The 20,981-nt window shown below is 40.1% G+C and overlaps 1 protein-coding gene across 1 annotated transcript in view; it reads left to right on the top strand.

Moving 5' to 3' along the window:
- The first annotated feature begins 976 nt into the window (after positions 1–976).
- Positions 977–20,981, top strand: part of MAOA (monoamine oxidase A) — a 90,376-nt gene continuing 70,371 nt past the window's right edge. The window contains 1 exon segment of the mRNA XM_020995885.2: positions 977–1,352. Within this exon segment, the coding sequence (XP_020851544.1) occupies positions 1,247–1,352 (106 nt within the window). The 5' untranslated portion in view covers positions 977–1,246.

Raw genomic sequence — 20,981 nt, 5'->3', positions numbered from 1 at the left:
GTATTAACTCTGGCACATACTGCTTCTAAAGACATTTGCTCTCCATGGTGGTGGTGGTGTTTTTTTTTTTTTAAATAGAAAGCTCTGGTTTTATAGCTTTTGTGTTCTTTAATTTATCCCTTAACCTTAACTACAACTTCCATCTGGCTTTTTTTTTTAAGTACAATTCCATGATTTCTTCTAGCTTTTATTCAGCTTGGGTTAAACTCTTGGGCTTGAAAAACCAACAAACCTCTAAAACCAAATGGCCCTTCGGCTCACGCGGGCCAGACTCGCTATGCTCCTTACAGCTCTGCCTCCAGGTCACACTAGTGCCCCCTGCATTGCACCCGGTGGGGGGGGTGGCGCTCAGGCAAGTGACATCACAAAGGGAGCCCGCGCTTCGTGCAGACAAGAGGTCAAGCGAAGATCAAGGTTGGTTATGCTTTTCCAGGAGTCTCTCCCTTTTTCGGCCTCGCCCCCGGCCCTTTTCTCCTCCGGCCTCCCCGGGATGGCCCGCCCGGACGCCCCGCTGCCTCTCCTTAGGACGGGGCCTTGGAGCCCCGGGGCCCGCGGCCTGTGGCCGGGCTTCGCGAGGGTCCGGCCTTGAGCGCTGGGCATGCTCAGTACGCGGGGCAGGTGGCGCGTGCCAGGAGGAGCTTCCCGCGGCCGCCGCCGCGGTCGCGGCCCCTCCTCCAAGCCTTCCCCCATGAGCCCTCCACTGGGCTCGCAGCCCGAGTGAGCCCGTCTCGCCGCCCCTCGCCCTATGACACGCGTGCCAGGCTGGGGCTCCGCCGCCGCGGCCGTGCCAGGGCAGGCTTTACCTGATACCGGTCCCTTTCGGCTCGCCACGCCCCTCCCCTCCGCCAGTGGTGAGCAGGAGGAGCTCCGCGCGGGCGCCGCCCGGCTCTGGCTATAAGATCGAGGTGCGCGCGACGCCCAGGGCAGACCGCGAGGGGGCGAGGGGAGAGAGGGGAGCAAGGGGAGCGAGGTAGGCTGCGGCTCGGTCTGTGGCTGGGGAGCACGGGAGCGAGCACCACAGAAGCCTAGAGGGGCGGGGCGAGCGGGCGAGTCGTGCCCCCCCTGGCGCTCCGGGTGGCGCGGGCAGGCAGCAGTCCGGCAACGCAGCGCAGAGCGGGCGAGCCCGAGCCGAGCGCAGCCGAGCGGGGCCGGGCGCATCCCCGGACCCCCGCTGACCGGCCCCAACCCCACTTTCCCCTCTTGCCCCAAGACCGAATCTCTCAGCGGAACCCACACAGCCGTGAGCATGGCGTCCTCGGCGAGGTCCACTCCTCCGACCTCCAGGAGAATGGACGGCGTCAACCTCCCGACCCACAAGTGCGACGTGGTCGTCATAGGGGGAGGCATCTCAGGTCAGTGGGGCCGGGGCTGGGCGGCGGAGGTCCGAGGGGGGACCCTCGTCCGCCTGCGGGGTCAGGGGCCTTTGCTCACCCCATTTTACAGAGGCGGAAACTGAGGCAGACAGCCCAGCGCAGGGGTCATGCACCATCTGCGGGCATGCAGGTTGTGGACCCCACACCAGCAAGATCTAGGAGTCATAGATTTGGGGCTAGAGGAGGCCTCCTTAGAAAAAAGCCATATCTCCTTAGGCCAACCCCCACTCATTTTACAGATGAGGAAACTGAGGCAGAGCAGCCTTGCACAGAGGTAAAGCATGCAGGTTGTGGACCCCACACCAACAAGATCTAGGGTCTGAAAAAGGGCTGAGAAGTCATGCATCATCTTCTTAGGCCTACCCACTCATTTTACAGGTGAGGAAACTAAGGCAGGCAGACATGTACAGGAGTCACAGATGTAGGCTGTGGACCTGACACCAACAAAATACAGGGTCGTAGATCCTGGGGTAGAGGGGGCCTTAGGTGGTCCATCTTCTCAGGCCAACCCACTCTTTTTAAATGAGGAAACTGAGGCTCAGAGAAAGTGAGCCTTGGTCATATACTAAATGACCTAGTAAGCTACAGAGCTGGGGTTTGAACCCAGTTGTTTACTCCAGCATTCCTTGCTCCACAGGGAACTGTTGGAGGTGACCATTTCTGTGTGCCACTTTATTTACAGACATGCAGCAGCTTAGTTACATGTGTGCAACCGCATATTTATGTGGGTATAAGATGTGTGTGTGTCTACGAGCAGCAACAGTTGGCATCATCTAGGGCTAGGGTACACCTTGGAATCCTGCAGTATATATGGAAAAGAGCCCTGGGGGGTATCCAGTTGTGCAACTACTTGGGTTTGGTGGGGGGGGTCTTACAGTTGCCTTCCCCTCTCTCTCTCTCATTGAAATACCAGTGCTGGTATATTTTTATTCCTGTTTTAAGACTTTGTTGCATTCATTTCTCCCTCACCTACTTCTGTGGCAAGAAAATATTTGAGGATGGGAAAAAAAAGGGAGAGATATTGCCAAGAAAAGTCCAAGAGGGTGGTTATCTTATGTTCTGAACTATTTTTTTTAGTTTTCTTGCCCTAGGAAGAGGTTCAAACCCTTAAGAACAAGAGGAAAATTGGGAGAACCTAGACCCATTCTTAAGGGGCTGCTGTTGGCTAGCTTTTGTTGCAGCTCCTTTCTTTACCTGTGCTGGTTTAATTTAAGCAGCCTCAACAAAGGAGATTTATTAATTATGAATACCTTGTAGAAGAGGTAGCAAAGGACATGATATCAACAGGTATTTAGACTTGTTCATGAAAACTCTCAGCACAGGGTATTTCCTGTATGACCTCTGAATTTACTTACAGAATTTTCAGTGCCAGAAATCAAAATGCTTTTCAACTCAGAGGTAAACATAACCTTGAAAGCTGTTTTTTGGTCCCGTTATCTTAAATGGTCTGTCAACTCATGGTGAAATGCTTGGTACTCAAAATACAAAAATGGGTCTGTGATTCTTTGTGGGTTAGTCAGTATATAGGTACGTATACTCATCCATGCCTGCCCAAGCCCACAGGAGGGTCTGCTGAACTTGCTAGAGGCCTTCCTTGATTTACCTCTGTGATCTAATTTAAAAAAAAAAGTGGGAGGAAGTCCTAGGGAAGCCATCATTCTGTATAATCCTTTGGTCAGAATGCATGTACATACTCCAAATTAATCACAGAAACAGCTTTTGTACTAAAATTGGAGACCAGCACCTTGGATCATTAAGGTTGAATTACCTTGATATTAGTGGCCAGGGTATAGCAGGAGATGCTTGGTCAAAGACTTAGAGCAAAGGTAGGGAACCCAAGGCCTCAAGACTATACTTGGCCTTCTAGGTCTTTGGGAGGGGCCTTTTGAATGAGTCCAAGTTTTACAAAAAAAATCCTTTTATTAAGGGGATTTGTTCTGTGAAGTTTGTATTGTGTCAGAGGGCTGCACTTGAGGACCAAGAGGACCACACTGGCTTCGAGGCCACAGGTTCCCCATCCCTGACTCAGAAGGTTTAGCCTTAGGGGAAACCCAGGTGAGTATATTGGCGCTTTTATTAGGAAAAAAAATACCAAGTAGTATAGGTTCTATATCCTTTCATCTGAAAAAATAAGGAAATAGGCCTTTTGGCTAGTCTCCACAAAAAAGAATTGTTGTAGTGCCTCTTAAAAAGATGTGGGATGGCATCTATCAGAATGTCTACACTTTACTTATAACCAGCCAGTCCTTCATAATTCAAGCATTAGTCTTTGGATGTCATGTTTCTTTGGGACCCAATTCTGTACCGTCTTTAAGGATCTCGATTCTAATTGTTTGACATTTCCTTATTTCTCCCCATTCTCCTCCCTGACACCAAGCTATTATTAAATTGTAAAAAAAGAAGAAGAAGAAGAACTGGAAAGCTTTTTCTGCATAGCCATTTTATGTTCCCCTAGGGGATAGTTTCCTGCCAGCAGTGACACCAGGTAGACCAAAGATTAGGGCATTTTGCCTTTGCTGATCTGCCACATATGACTTCAGGTGGAGATACTGAAGGGGTCAAACCCATCCAGAGTAGAACTGTAACTAAACAAACAAACAAAACCACTTGTATCTTTTGTAAGGTATTTTACTAATAATCCATGAGGATAAACTGGGTTTTACTGGGGTGAAATCCATCACACCTGTGAATTCGAAAACAGATCTTTTCATTGCTCAGCAGTGTTCCATGAGTTTATGCATTACCCCAACAGCAATTAGTTTGAGTCTCTGAATATTATTTAGAAACATTACCAGATGGATGCTTTTATGAATTGTCACGTTGACAGTTTGCATATTTTGATAAATAACAAAATGGGTTTTGTGTAGTGGGATTTTAAAATATTTTGAAATGCTTTTTGGCTGTGCAAAAATATTCAGTAATAGTCATGTCCTTATTTTTTGTCATTGTAAAATAGAACTTTTACAAATAAGGAAACTGAGATTCATAAGTAGAAGATATGTATTAAAAACATTCCCCCCCATTCCCTCCCACTAATTAAATAGCTTTATTCTAGATTGAGTAGGGAAAAAAACATTTCCAAAGGAAGTGGTTTAAGCCATTTTTGGGGTGGGCTGAGCCTAATTTCCTTTTTCTTATTTTTTTCCAAGTTGAATAATAATGCAAAACATACTCTCTCAGCTTTGAACTTTTGAACTCTGTTGAAACTGTAACATTGCTGGTCATTCTTCATTTTTGAAGCTCCTATTTTGGTCATGTTTTTCTCCAACTCTACAGCTGAGCCTTTTTTGTTTCTTTGGTTGGAAACAGTGGTTAGCCACTCCTACTCTTTCCACAGCCTAATTTTAGGCATTCCCAAGACTCTTATCAGTGGTCTTTGTTTCTTATTCTATCCTCTTTTCCAGAAAAATATACCTTTTTATGGCTTCGGCTTCTATTGATGACTCTCAAATCAGTTTCTCAGGGCCTGTCTTGTGTATACAGCTGCTTTGGAGGCATATCCGCTTATATTTTTCTGTGTCACCTCAAATTTACGTCAGAAGACAAAACATATCTCTTCCTCTTCAAAAAGGAGCAGTCCCTCCACCCAGTTTTCCATTGTTTTGTTTTGGTTGTTTTGGTTTTTGTCAGTGACATTGCTGTGGCTATTACTCGCATAGCCTCAAAAACTTAAAGTCAGCTATTCTACTTCAGCCCTGTATTTAATCAATCATGGAGTTCTGTCATTTCTTCTTTTTTTTTTGTTTGTTTTTTGCTTAGGCAATTGGGGTTAAGTGACTTGCCCAGGGTCACATAGCTAGTAAGTGTACAGTGTGAAGTGTCTGGATTTGAGTCTGGATTTTGTGAAGAGGCCGCACTTGAACTCAGGTCCTCCTAACTCCAAGGCCAGAGTCTATCCACTGTGCCCCTATTTCTTCTTTTAAAATCTCTCCCATGTTATCCTGTTTTCTTCTCAATGGTCTCACCTTATGCTGGTCCCTTACAACTTCAGCATCTGCTAGCTGACCTCTGTGACTGTATCTTCATCTCATTTTAACCCATCCCACCTGTTGCTCCCAGATAAATTTGTTTTTAAACCTTTCCTTCATTATGTCACTCCTAGCATCAGCTCTAAACATTTGAGGTTTTCAAGGCCATCCACATGGGGCCATATTCTAAAAATTCAATTAATTTAACCTTATTTCTCAGTGCTTATCTCCATGGAACTGTTTGCTCTGTCCAATCTGTTTATTCCTTCAAAAATCCGCCATGTTTATTCCCACCTTCATGCCTTCACTCATGTTTCCCTTACCCTGGAATGATCTCTCTTCTTTCCTTTGCCCAAAAATCGAATAATAACCGACATTTTAGCATTTATTCAAGGCTATTTTAAATGGTTTACATAATATTATTTTATTTGAGATTCATAATAACCCTGTTAGATAGGTACTATACATATTAGGGCAGCTAGGTGGTGTAGTGGAAAGTGCTTAGAATCAGGAAGATTCATCTTTCTGAGTTAAAATCTGGACACAGACACTTAGTAGCTGTGTGACCCAAGGCAAGTCTCTTAATCTCATTTGCTTCAGTTTCCTCATCTGTAAAATGAGCAGAGGGAAATAGCAAACCGCTTCATGTCTCTGCCAAAAATTCCAGATGGGGTCATGATGAGTTGAACATGACTGAAAAGACTGAACACCAAAGTAAGTGGTGTTTATCCACATTTTATAGATGAGGAAATTGAGGCTCCAAGAGACATGCCCATGGTCACACAGTTTTCTGGTGTCAAAAACAGAAACTGAACCCTTTTTGCTAATTCCAAGTTCAGTGCTTGTTAAACTAGAAGTGTTACTTCTTCATAGGCAGAATCTTTCTTTCTTCTATCTTTTCTATGATCCCTCTCAGCTCTAAAATCAGAATCTTTTTTGATGATTTCTAAATTTCTTTGATTCCTCCAGTCCTCCTTGATCACCTTCTCCTCTTAAATCCTATAGCAGTTAAAGTCATTACTATCCAATTAAACACTTAATTTTACTCACTTATGGGTTTGTTTTTTTGCTTTTGTTTCACCTGTATTTATTTCCCTGTCTAGACTGGCTAGGGATGCCAGGAACCCATCTTATACTTCTTTGAAAGGACTTGTCAGAGCACTAAGCATATAGTAGAAGTTCAGTAAATTCTTACTTTAAAAATAAGTTTTATTGATGCCTTCTGCTTCACAGTAATTTCTGTGCGTGGTGGTGGAATCCTTCCCCTTTCAAACCAACCACTACGTTGTAACAAAAAAGCATCAGATAATGGTGACCAAGTTGGACAATGTAGAGAATATTCTATGTCTCATTAGTTCCCTGTATCTCTGCCATGAGGAGGAAGATCATGGAGTTTAGAGCCGGAATAAAGCTTAGAGAGCATCTAGTTTAACCATGTTATTTTTATAGATGAGGAAACTGAAGCTTAGTGATTTGCCAGAGATCTCATAATTAATAGATGCCAAAGATAGGATTGAACCTAGGTCCTGTCTCCCAAAGTCCAGTGTTTTTTTCACTGTACCATACTTTTTTTAAGGGACCGTCACTGTTCTTTTAGTTATTCAGGATTTACTTTCCTCTTAGTGATCTCATTTAAGCTGTTGTATTGTCATTGCTCTATTGTTCTTTTAGTTATGCTTCTTCTCCTTGCATTACTTGATACAGATTTTTCCAGGTTTTTTAATTCCTTTTACTTGTCACTTCTTAGTGGAAAATAATGTTCCATTGAATTCATATGCCATGGTTTTTTAGCTATTCTTCAATTGATGGGTACCCACTTTGTTTCCTGTTAAAGAGTGCTGCTATGCCAATTCTGGTCAGTCTTTGTTTCTGTCTTTGACTGCCTTGGGAGTTTATGCCCAGTACTGGAATTATTGGGTTTCTTATATAATTCTAAATTGAAATTCAGGATGGCTGCACCAGTTGATGGCTCCACCAGTTGGTGTATTAGCCTGCTTGTCTTTCCACAGCCTCTCCAATATTGAACAGTCCCATTTTTTGTCATCCTTGTTAATTTGCTGATTCCAGTGTAAAACTTCATAGTTGTTTTATTCTCTATTTCTTTTACCATTAGTGAGTTGGGAACATGATTTCACATGATCATTTAAAACAGTAAATAATTGTTGATTGCAATTATTTATAATAGTTGTAAATTATTGTATAATAGTTGAGAATATTGAGAATGCATTTAGACACATATGCATGTAATCCTTTCTTCCTTTCCTTTTCCTCTCCCTCTTTCAACAGATCACATCAGGGTGACAGAAATATCCAGGGACCCTTTCGTCAATAATAAGATCCTTTCTCAAAAAAATCTGAACATGCTGCAAATGTAATTTATGTCTTAAAATTAATAAAATCTCATTTTTAACAGGATTTATCTTGTACTTCTGTGTATGTGATATTTATTAGATAATATATATAATAGTTAAAAAGCTTGAGTCCTTCTATTCTAGGACTTGAATATATTAAACTCATAGCATCTATGCAAACAGAAAAAGACATAATGACATATGAGAGTGAGGATTTTTTTTATATTTGTAATATTTTAGTGCTTATTTATTTTGGATTTTGTAAATAATTTTCTTTTAAAATTGTCAGGAGATCTGGAAGGGGGAATGAAAGAAACTGAAAGAGAGCCTATTTTATGTTGAATAGTAGTCTCCCTGATTTATATCTGTTGATGTATCTCCATTTCTTAGTTGAATTTGACATCAGTCTCTGGAGAATATCTGTCTAAATTAGTTGTTTCTTCAGGTCATAGTACTGCAGTGATGGAATGCTTACTACTAGGTCATTTGTTGTTGTTGTTTGTTATTTTAGTGAGGCAATTGGGGTTAAGTGAGTTTCCCAGGGTCACACAGCTAGTAAGTGTTATGTGTCCGAGGCTGGATTTGAACTTAGGTCCCCCTGGACTCCAGGGCTTGTGCTCTATCCGTTGTGCCACCTACCTGCCCCATTTGTTGTTACTTTGTGTAGTAATATCGACAATGTTGGACATACTCTTGAGTAGCATTGTGATCTTAATTAGATTACAAAGCATATGAGAATAATCAAATTCAAACTACATTTTAAAAATGTTTACTATGTGCTTTGTTCTAGACACTGGCAAAGATTAAAGTTCTGTCTTGGAATGTTCGGTCTAACTGGAAGATAGTACAAATAAACAGCCAACTCTAATACATGATAAGGGCATAACAGAGATGCAAGCAAAGTGCTATATAGAATTTGTTGAGGGAAAGGTCATAACTGATATAGGGGACAGGTATCAGGGAAGACTTTCTGATGTAGGAGAGATTCAGGTTGAGCTTTAAACATAGGGCAACTTCTGACTTTGCTACTTGTTACCTGTGTGACTATGGGTAGGTTACTCCCTAACTGGACCTCACTTTCTTCATCTGTATAATGAAGGGGCTAGACTAGATGATCTGAATCTCGAAAGTGGCTATATGTGATTGGATGTGTAGGAATTCAACAGGCAGAGAATACTCTAAATGAAGAAAGAAGAACGAGATTGTAACTGGAAGGGGTCTTTTTAGTGGCTTTCACCCTGCGTATACTGCAGCCAACTTCTCCTGAGGAGGGATCATTCATGGACCTTCTCTCCTGTAGCAGCAGTATCTTCCGTGTTTAAAGATGGAATTGAATACTTTCATTTGAAAGATCCTGGGTATATAGCCAGACTGGTTACCATTTTAGATCCCCATCCCTACAAAACTGCTAAATTCTATACAGTTGTAATGTTTTGTATTTTGTGTGTTGCTTTCCATCATCCGTAACTCTTCATTGAGAACTTATCATTTGTCCATTACTTGTTTGATATTACTTTCTCTGACGTTTGAATTGTGTTCCAGTTGGATCAGTACATTTTTGGATAACCCTAGAGAAATACTTTAATCACTACCCTGCTTTTTCTACTTATAGAGTCATAATTTAGAGTTGGAAGGGACTTTAGAGACCATCTAGTTCAGCGGCCTCATGTTACAGAAGGAGACCACAGCTAAAAAAGTCACACAACTAGGGTTCCATGAATAAAAGTGAATATTAAAAGTTTCTCTACCCAGATGCCTGTTTACTTTGTTGGTTAGTCTTGGTTTTGGAGACATATGGTATAGAGAAAAGAACACTGTCTCTGCAGTCAGAGTCTGGTATAGAGAAAAGAACACTGTCTCTGCAGTCAGAGTCTGGATTCAAAATCTACCTTAACAACTTCCTGGACCAGCATAGATATAACCAATGAATGAGAACCAGTAACCTGAGACTTCAAATTCTGAGTCCACAGGCAAGAATGTTAGAAGGAACTTCACTTGTATTTCCACTCTCAATTGCAAAACAAAGCAGATCTCCAGAGAAGGATCTCTTCCTTCTTTTGCCAGTCTCCTTGAGTCTCTTAGCAATGCAAGGACTTCCCATATATCTGTAATGAAGCAGTAGGGGAGAGAGTAGAGCAGAAAACAGAAATAATAAGCATATGGCCAGGTGGTCTTCCTCAGTGTTTGTTGATACGTTGCATTTTCATTTCTATGGATGTCTCAGGCTGTGAAAAATTTTAATTTACAGACTTGGTAACATTAAAAAGGCCTGACCTTTTCAATCACTTGTTTTCATGGTTTCCAAAGTGGAACACAAAACAACCCAGTAACATTCCTGCTCAGTACAGCAGCTGTATAGCTTGTATAAACTTTCATCACAATGTTGACTTCAGGAATGTGAAATTGGGCAGTGACATTTTGTGCTAGCTTGGCATTGTTCAGCATGTCAGTATACTTTTAAAAAAAATTCTTGTATCACTCTGTTCAAAGTAAAGTAAAAAAAGCTTCTGTAGATTTCATATATGCTTAATTATGTTTATGAATATACTTTATTAGGATTGTTATTTCTTCCACAGCTTATACAAATTTCAGTTTTAGTATGTGGAATATATGTACATGTACATATGTACATGTACATGCACATGTGTATGTGCATATATATGCATATATTTGAATGTTATATATGTCTGTATACTGTGGCTGCTGTTCAGTCTTCATTCGTGTCTGACTCTTTATGACCCCATGGACCATGGCATGCCAGACCCTTCTGACCTGAGGGGCTCATCTTTTGATGTTGTATCTTTTAGCATTTTAATACTGTCCATGGGTTTTCTTGGCAAAGATACTGGAATGGGTTGCCATTTCTTTCTCTGGTGGATCACTGTTTGTGTGTGTCTGTGTACACACATATATGAATATTAAATTAAAATTTATATTGGAGCATATGTGTATGTATCTCACACACATATTCAAATACAGATTTTATTATGAATATAGAAGTCTTATAACTGTATCACCAGTCAGAAGGGATTCGACTTGTTCTTTTCACCCCTTTAAGAGGGCAAAACATATAGCAGTGAATGGGAATCAGAATTACCCAAAGTGGAATGGGTTTCCTTAGGAGGTGTAGTGGGTTACCCTCCACTGGGGGTCTTCAAATAGAGACTGTATATCCATTTACTGTGGATATTCCAGTTCAGCTGCAGGTTGGACTAAATGATTTCTGACATCTCTTCTGATTCTGTGAAAGAGAAGCATATGCCTAAGTACACATTCTGTTTTTGTTCTGACTTGACATGCAGATACATAGAAACATTTGAACAGTTTTACTAAATGACCTTAGTGACTTGTCATTTGTATCCCAGGCAAATGGAGTGTTATATAATTGATGATACATGCCAGAAGCTTGTCTAGGATTGTGAAACTATCCCCATAGTCCCTAAATGCTTGTTTCATGAATTTCATATTAATAGGATATACTTGGAAAAAATAAATCCAGAGAAACAGAGATCAAGCCACATTTTCCAGATGTTCAGGCTTTTGAGATGAGCTAATTATTAAGAGCTATAACTAAATTTATGGGGTAATTTTATTTTATCTACCAAAAAGTTAGATTTTCCCCCTAAATTTTTCCTATATCTAATCTTAATTGAAGCAGAGGAATAGAAAACATGATAGAATAGTGGGTAATAGTTCAATTTAGTGGAACATGGAGTGCATGAAAGGGAATATGTGAGATAAAACTAAAGTATTAGGTAGGAACCAAATTGTGGAACCTTAGGTGCTAGGTTAAGGAGGCTGTGTTTTTAATCCTGTGAGCCTCAGGGAGCCATTGAACATTTTAGAGCAGAGGAATAGCAAGGGAACAACAACAAGCATTTATTAAATGCCTGTGTGTGAGGCACTGTTCTGGGTGGTAGGGCTACAAAGAATGGAGCTTACATTCTAACAGCGGAGACAGTAAATATAAAAATGATGAATACAAATGTGCATACAAAGGAGGATGGGTACTAGTAGTTGAAGGGATCAAGAAAGGCTTTGTGGAGTATGTTTTGCTTGAACTGTCTCTAGAAAGAAGATGAGGGGTTGTTGGATGGGGAAGGAATATATTCCAAGTATGGTTTTGCCAGTGGAAAAGGATAAATATATTAACTGAGGTGCCATGTGGGAAGAATAGGAGGCTAGTTTGAGTGATCTCAGCATGTAGGATTCCTGGAGGCATATTGCTAAGTGAGGCTGGAATGATAAATTCTGGAGCTGGGTTATAAAGAGTTTTAAACACTAAATAGGAGAGCTTTATATTTTATCCTAGAGGCAATAGAGGTACACTCTGTTTTCTGAGTGAGGGAGTGACATGGTCAGATCTGAACATAAGGAACATCATTTTGACAGTGTGGAGGAGAAACTTGAGGCAGAGAAACCAGTTAAGAAACTGTTACCATGATCTAGGTGAAAAGTGATGAGAGTCCAAGCCGTGTGAGCCTAGGGAAGGAGCTCAGTGGAAAAGACCCTGATGTTGGGAAAGATGAAGGCAGAAAGAGAAGGGGACAATGGAAGAGGAGATGGATAAATGGTGTCATGGAAGCAATGAACATGAACTTGGACAGACTTCAAGAGACAGGGGAAGATAGAAGGGCCTGGCATGCTATGGATCATGAAGAGTCAGATATGACTGAATGACTAAATGAGTGGCAGTAGAAGTAGCAAATTTGGTAACTTACTGAATTATTGTTCATCCTTCATTTTTAGAAGAGGATCAGTGACATTTATTGCATATGTTGTGTGAAGAAAAGTGAGGAGTTGACAATACCAAAGTTATGAACTTGGGAGATGACAACAATGATGATACCTTCAAAAGAAATAGGGAAGGTTGGAAGAGAGATTGTTATGAGAGCAAGAAAATGAATTCTTTTTTTAATATGTGACGTTTGATATGGCACTAAGACATTTAGTTTGAAGTATCCAGTAGGTGATTGAACAGATTTATGCTATAGGAAAATTAATTGGGCAGTTTGAGAAGGATGAATTGGATAGAAGAGGAAAGTGGAGGTGAGAAGACTGTTTGGGGGCTGTTAAAATAATTTAGGTGGCAGGTGTTACAGGCCCAAACTATTAGAGTAGTAGTATTAAATAAAAAGGAAGGCATAATTTGAGAAATACTATAGGCCAAGTCAGCGCACGAGTAACTTAATTAGGAATTCTCCATTTCTCTAAACACAGAAGGGCCAAAGAAAACCTGTGCCCTTTCTGTCTAGAACCTCATTTCCTTTTCTTCTCAGCATTTGACAGTTCCTATTTCAAGCCTCAGAATGTCCTGTTTTTTAGGGCTAGATTATGTAAAGCTCTTCCTTTGGATCTTTCAGAAAGGTGCTAATAGCTAACCCTAAGTAAAGCTTAGACTCTTCACTCACTTTCTTGTTTTCAGCTTTCCAGGGTCATGGGGAATTATTTTTATATGAAAAGTCTCCATTTTCAGTTTTTGTTGAGGTAAAGTAAATAAATATCTGTTTATGTCACTTAAAATTGGTAGGCAGAGGAAATTGGCATTAATATACATTTTAAAGCAAGATGATAATCTTTGAGAATTGAAATTACATTGTCCATGAGACCATAGAGAATTTTAAGGCTAGAAGAGACTTAGAAATAATTTAGTGCAGTTACACTTCTCCTCACCCTCTCGCCCTGCTTTTTTTTTTTTTTATGCAGTTGGAGTTAAATGACTTGCCCAGGGTCATGCAGCTAGTAACTGTTAAGTGTCTGAGATCAAATTTGAACTCAGGTCCTCCTGACTCCAGGGCTGGTGCTCTATCTACTGCGCCACCTAGCTGCCCCCCTTCCCCCCCCTTTTTTTTAATAGATGAGGAAATTGAGATCCTCAGGAAAGTGAAATGACTTGAACCAGAGGTGAAGCCAGAGGCATTGTTACAATTTCTAGTTAAATATTTTTCAATTGTGCTGCCACTTTGATGGAGGCAGTAGAGAGAACTGGTCTTGAAGGCAGGAAGACCTGAGATCAAATCCTCTCTTTGACGTATAAAAGCTGTGTGAGCTTGGGGTTCACCCCCTATTGCTCTAGTCTGCTCTCTTGACATTCGTAAGTTGCAGAGAAGGAGCTGGTATGTCTTTAGTAGAGCCGTTTTCCTGACTGGGGAGTTTCCTATAAAAATGGAATCCCAGATCTAGTCCCTGTTCCTATAAATGAGTATGTAGACTGCTGGCATCCTCTGTAAGAGTTTATACCTTGAGCCTGAGTAGTTCCTAGATGCAGCAAATTCTTAAATACTTCTTGAAGTAATTAATGAATAAAAATTGGAATTATAAGATTTAGTTGCATCTAGGTGGTACAGTAGGTAGAATGTTGAACCTGGAATCAGGAAGTCTTGAGTTCAAATTCAGCCTCATATCCTTACTAACAGTGTGATCCTGGGCAAGTCACTTAACCTCTATTTACCTCAGTTGCCTCAACTATAGAGTGGAGGTAGTAGTAACCTACCTCCCTGGTTTGTTGTGAGGATCAAATGAGATAATAGTTGTAAAATGCTTAAATTGTGCCTGGCACATTTCTTATTATGTATTAGAACTACAATAGACCTTATAGGAAACCAAAGCCCAGAAAGATTATGTGCCTAAGACCACACTAATAGTAAGTTGTAGAATTTGGGTTTGAACTCAGTTCAGTCCTGTTCACTTTTCACTGTATCACTTGGGAGCAAAGATTAAATATCGAGAAATGATAAAATAGAATGATATTACTTTTTGCATCTTTGGACTAAACTATATAAGATATTAGAAAAAACTTCATTTACACGTAAGTAAAATTAGTTTTCCTTTTCATATCCTTAACTTGTTAGGATAATGTATAGAATTTCAAAAATAAATATAGTTTAGATCAGGGGCGGTAGACCTGCAGCCTCAAGGCCACATGTGGCCTTTTGATTAACTCCAAGTTTTACAGAACAAATGCTTTAGATGTGTTCTGTAAAGTTTGGATTCAGTCAAAGGGCTGCACTTGAGGAGCTAGAGGGCCCATGTCGCCTCAAAGCTGCACGTTCCCCACCCCTGATTTAGATTATAGTGTCTTTATAACAATAGTTACCTTTCTGAAATCCAAAACTGGTGTTTTGACTCTGTTATGCTTTCCAACACACACATACACACAAATTTGTGTGTGTATGTATATACATATATACATACACACATTTATGTAGTTCAATTATTTCAAACACTTGAGTGTGGGGAATATATTTTGTACATTTCACTGGGTATTGATAAAATCTTAACTAAAAAAAATGACACTTGAGATCGATGAAAGAAATACAGAGAAAGGAGGAGATATGACAGCAACAAGGTATTCCTGGAGCTTTGCTACCTCCCTGTGGTGGTATGGAATTCACTTTAAAATGAGTCCACCCAGAACCCTATACTCTTAACTCTAGTAAATTCAGCAAATATTTATTAAGTATCTACTATGTGTAAGAAACTAGATACGGTAGGAACTAGATATGATGAGATGAAAAATTACATAGTCCCTGCTCTTAAGGAACTTGCGATATGTGGGAGCAAACATGGCAGGTACAGAAGTATAACACAAAGTAGGGTGTAATGGGAGCAAAGAAGAGATATTCAGCAAAAATAAAAATCTGAGGAGATAGAGAACATTTCAGTATGGCAGATAAGGGTGTGCATCTTGAAAGAGATAAGGCCAGAAGCAAGCTTAGAAAGAGGATTTTGACAGGGGAAGATGAGGAGGTGTACATTTGAGGAATTTAATTTTATCCTCTATACAGTATTCAAAGAAAAAGGGTTTTTTGAGCAGGCGAGTGGAGTCAGATCTATGCAGTAAAAAGATTATATTGGCAGCTGTGTAAGGATGGACTGGTGATGGTAGAGTTTAGAGGTAGTATGCATAGTTAGGAGGCTATTACAGTAATAATAAGACAGAATGTGACAAAACTCAGGAGATGGAAGTGTAAATTGAATAAGAAAAGGCTGTTGAGATAGACTGCAAAGACAGGGTAGATCAGATTTGGACATTGACTGGATATGGCCTTTGAGGGAGAGGGAAAAATCAAAGATGACTAGTAGTTTTCAGCCTTAGTGACTAGGAGAGTGGTAGAATTTATTAATGAAGTCAATATAGTATTTTTAAAATCTGTAACAATTCCATGGTACAGCATTGTAGAGAGCATCCAATGTGCTCCTGATAAGACAGGGTAGGGTGAAACAATGAATTATAGGGTGATGACATTCTCATCCTTAGACCAGTTCCTCTTAGCTTAAGTGAAGATGAGGATTAAATAGTAATCAAATAAATTGGGTCTGTCTAGACAACCAGTCTGTAATTCATGCAAAATAAAGCCAATTGTTAACTTTCTTCTTATTATCATTTGAAGCAAAAATGAGTCGTTAGCCTAAGGAAGATTGTCATTGGAATGTTTAAAAAAGGATGCTGTTCCTGTGAAAATAAATAACGCATATGCATATAGGTTTATCTTGGTGTATATGAGTTTCTGTGCACAGGCAGATAATTACAGTATAGAAGCACTTGCACTGCCAACACAATTCTGACTCTTGTTACAGAAACGTATAGAATCTCAGAATTGAAAAGACCCTTAGTTATCAATTCAGACCACCACAGAAATCTGTCAATGACAGCCCCAGTTTGTATGTGTTAGAAAGCAGCTAAAGAAAATGAGTGTATAAAATGACCGTAGAAGGAGAGACTGAAGGCACCAGAGAGATGGAAAAGATATGTGGGACCCTAGGGCAAGAAGAAATGAGATGTAGATCACAAGAAATAAGTTTGTTTTAGAAAATAGACCATCTCTGCTTCTGAAACTACCCAGTGAACTCACTTATTACTTGTGCAGCTCTGGTTTTGTGTATTTAATAATTATATATCACTTGGGTATGTGACAACAGCAATTTTTAGGTTTAAGCAGTGCAAAATCAGTTGGGAAACAGTTTTCTTAAAAAGCGTATCTGTAGCTAGAGCTTTGTTTGCAGTTACCATGGTAACTGCTGTCGCTTATATTAATCATCTTGCCCTGATTATGCTGCTGTAATAACAAATAGACCTATATTGTCTGAAATCTCAAACAAGGCTTTAAAAAAAAGACTTTATTTTGTCACATTAGCTGAAACATTGTCTCTCCCTCCTTTCCCCCTACTGTGAAAACCACAGAATTAAATAAAAATCCAAAGGGGAGAATTTTATTCTTAAAATTATTTCTATTTGAAGGTAAGATCATATTTCTCATTTGTAAAACAAGGGAGTGCCCTGCAGGCCTCTCAACATATTGTCAGTGTTTGCATCTGAAACAGGCTTATAGAAATCTCCATTTTTTTCTAAAGAGAGGTTTCGTAGGTCGGCTGTTGGTATCAAAAGACCCATACATATCATAAATGAAAAGCTTTAATTTTCAACCATTCTATACGTTTCCATGGGATTTTATACATTACCTAACAACATACTGAAAATAATCTATTAATTGTATGTATGTTTGTGTACATATATACATGTATATATGGCAATAGGAACTAGACTTGTGATTTCATAGATAGAGGAAATTCTCAGATAGAGAAACTCCTTCTGCCAATGGAGAGCTGCATATTCTCTGCAACTTAGTCTTAGAGAGTTATCTAGAGCATGGAGTTATTTGACTAGCCTTAGGGTCGCATAGTATGTGTCAAAGGTAGAAATTTAACCCAGATCTTCTTATCTCTGGGACCAGAGCCATTTCTCTAGCCATTTTACCAAGCTGTCTGTTACATACACACAGATATGTGATATGTATGTGTATATGTATGTATGTATGTACATTTAAACAGGCCATCCAGAAAGTCTTAGTTTGGTTTTACTTTTTTTTTTTTTGCAAGGCAATTGGGGTTAAGTGACTTGCCCAGAGTCACACAGCTGGTAAGGCTCAAATATCTGGTCTGAGACCAGATTTGAACTCAGGTCCTCCTGACTCCAGGGCTGGTGCTCTATCCATTGCGCCACCCAGCTGCCCCTTGGTTTTAAATTTTAATAGTTTAAACTGAACTGTGACTTCTTGAAGTACCCTATATTTATGTAAATGTAAATAGGCATTTGAGAGAATTCTAGAAATAGTTTAGGTAATCTTATGGTGTACAAAAAATTGCTTAAAAATGCATAAAGTGTGATTACAGGAAATAGGTGAAATTCAGGCATCTGTAATCTTGTAAATGGTTTTTGACAGTGTTTGGATGCGTTCTTTAGATGTGGTGTCTTGAATGGATGTATTCATTCCTGAGATGTTTTCATTGCAAAAGAGGAAACAGTGGTAAGAGTATTTATTGATCTTGAATTCAGAAAACTACCCAAACCAAACCTACTAAAGTGTGATGTTGTGCAAGTCCCCTTTCTTCATTCAGCCTTATAGTAGGCAGTTGGGTGGTACAGTGTTCAGAGTACTGGACCTCGTGTCAGGAAGACCTGAGTTCATATCCAGCCACAGACACTTAATAGCTATTTGACCCTAGGCAAATCACTTAACCTCTGTTTGCCTCAGTTTCCTCCTTATTAAGTGGGGAGAATAATTGCACCACTTCTCTGGGTGGTTGTGAGGATCAAATTAAATAATATTTGTAAAGCACTTTGCAAACTTGAAAGCACTATTAAATAAATAAGCTATTACTTTTTTCATCATCTGCAAAATATTTGTACTATCCATCTTATAGCATTGTGTTTCCTTCTTATCTCTAAATCTATGATTCTGATGTTTTAAAGTTTAAAAAATCTTGCTTTGTAACCTAAAGCACTAGAAAAATAAGTGTAGAGTTATAAGGGATCTCAGAGGTTATCTGCTCCAAACTGTTAATTTTATGATGAGGAAATTGAGGCTCAAAGAGGTGAAGGGACTTGTCCAACATCACACAGGTAATATGTGGCCTAGCTAGAATTCATCCTCAGGTCCTCTGACTTTAAATTGGACTGACTATATCAGAGAAGAGAACAAAAATGTTTTCAAAAGTTCTTTCTGAAGGATGTGGACAGTTACTCCAGGAAAATTTAAAAAACATCGAAATATTATAACTTTGATCCTGCTATCACCCAAAATTGTTCTATTTTTTATTCATGAACTTGTAAATTCTTTTATCTGAATATAATCTTGTTTTCATTCCTTCTCTCCCTCTGCCTTGCAACCCCCAACCTTGTTCTTTGCCCTTATCTGTTATCTGGCAACCTCCAGGATACTTCCCTTCTTTCCTCAATGAATTCAGTCCCTAGCTCTCAGTTTTTCTCTCCTCTCCTAGTTATGAGGATAGCCTCATACTAAGGGATTTCACACAAAGAGATGGTCATACCCTTGATCTTGCCATCACCTACAAATCGTGAACTCAGAAATTCCCTTATCTGATAACGATCTGTTGTCATGCCACCTCTCTCTCTGCTTTGTAACCCTAAAAACCCTGTTCTTCATCCTCACGGTGACCTCTAGTCCTTCCGCCCCTTAGTCCTTTCAGAAGCTGTTACTCTGCGCTAGCCACACTAATCCTTTATCCATCTTGCACCCTTAGAGAACTAGTTCAACTGTACACTATTCTCTTCTCTGAAGTACTTTGCCCCTGTGTAGTTGCCAGTCTTGCCCTCTAAGTCTCAGCCTTGGATTATTCCCTCCATCTGCTACTTCTGCTGCTACTCACGTGCTGGTCAAAGCTGGAGAAAATAACGAAACCATGCTGACTCGATGCCACTAGAGAATTATGTTAAGTAATCTCAACTGGAAAAGCAAACCTTTTTATACTTCCCTAATTGACTTACTATTTTACTCATCACAGTGTCTTTTTCAGATCTTTTCATCCCTACTGAAGCCTTCTGCAACTCTCCTTTCCCTCACCCCCTCACCTGAAAACTTTGCCTAATAATTTCTCTGAAAAAAACATTTAGGCCATTCACAGAGAACTCTCTCTTATTCCCTTTTCTTCATCTCATATCTCAGATTTCTTTTTGCTACAATCTCTCATTCACCTTGCCTCATGTAAAGAGATGGTTTTTCTCTTTTCCAAGGACCCCCTCTTTCACCTATACAAGTGACCCCATTCCGTCCTCTCTCCAGCAGGTTGTCTCCTCCTTGACTCTCACTTTTCTTTAGTCTCCTCTTGTCTAACTGCTGCTTCACTACTGCCTGTAAACATTCCCATATGTTCCCCATTCTTAAAAAACCTTCACTTGATCCATCTCTCCCTGATAGTTGTCATCCCATATCATTCCTCTCTTTCTCTGCTGAGAGAAGGCATTCTCTTCTGCAGTCTTGCAAATCCTCTACAGGCTGGCTTCTAGCCTCTTCATACAATTGAAGCTGCTCTCTTCAGAATTACCAATGATTTCTTATTCATCATGTCTATAATTGTCTTTTCCCAATCCTTATCCTTCTTAACTTCTTTGCGGCCTTTGCAAAAGTTGATAACTCCTGTTTGCCTTGATACTCTCTTTCTGTAGTTTTTGTGATGCACTGTATGCTGTTTCTTTTCTAATCTGTCAGATTGCTCCTTCTCAGTCTCCTTTTCTAGATCTTCACCTAAGTCATGCCCACTAACCTTAGGTATTCCCCAAAGCCCTGCCCTTCATTTTCTTCTCCTCTTTCCTTACATTACAGCCTCTCTCAAAAGCCTTAGTGCAGTTTTAGTGCTCTAAGACTTTGAGATACTCTGGATTCCACTTGGCGATTTCATCAGCTTCCTTGGATTACATTGTCATCTCTATGCAAATAAACCTCAGCTCTGTTTGTTCAGCCCCAGCTTCTCTCTGGATCTGTCTGGTGTCTCCAGCTATCTAGTCAACATCTTGAATTGGATGTCTCATACATAGGCAGCACAAATTTGATATGTACAAAGCTGAACTTGTTGTCTTCCTCCCCAAATCCCTCTTCTTAACTTCACTATCATTCAGGCTCACCACCTAGGTATCAAACTCAGGTCCTCACTCTCCCATTCCACATTTCTGATCAGTTGCCACATCCTTTTGATTCCACCTTTGCAACATCTCTGCTATACATCCCTTCTGTCCTCTTGACACTGACTTGGTCCCTTCACCTTATGCCTAGATTATTGTAATAGCCTTCCGGTTGGTCTCTCTCCCTCAAATCTCCTTTCTTTTTAGTCCATCCTTTGCTCAGCTGTCAACTGATCTTCCTAAAACATAGGTCTCACTATGTTACCAAGTATTCAGTAAACTCCAGTGGCTTTCTGTTACCTCCAGAATCAAATATAAAATCCTCCATTTGGCTTTTAAATCCTTTCATAAGTTGGCCCTCTCCTAATGA

Source organism: Phascolarctos cinereus, unplaced genomic scaffold, assembly GCF_003287225.1.
Source record: "Phascolarctos cinereus isolate Bilbo 61053 unplaced genomic scaffold, phaCin_HiC Scaffold_726;HRSCAF=1367, whole genome shotgun sequence".
NCBI classification, from domain to species: domain Eukaryota; kingdom Metazoa; phylum Chordata; class Mammalia; order Diprotodontia; family Phascolarctidae; genus Phascolarctos; species Phascolarctos cinereus.
The sequence above is the reverse complement of the archived record's forward strand: the minus strand, read 5'-3'. Positions and strand labels throughout refer to the sequence as shown.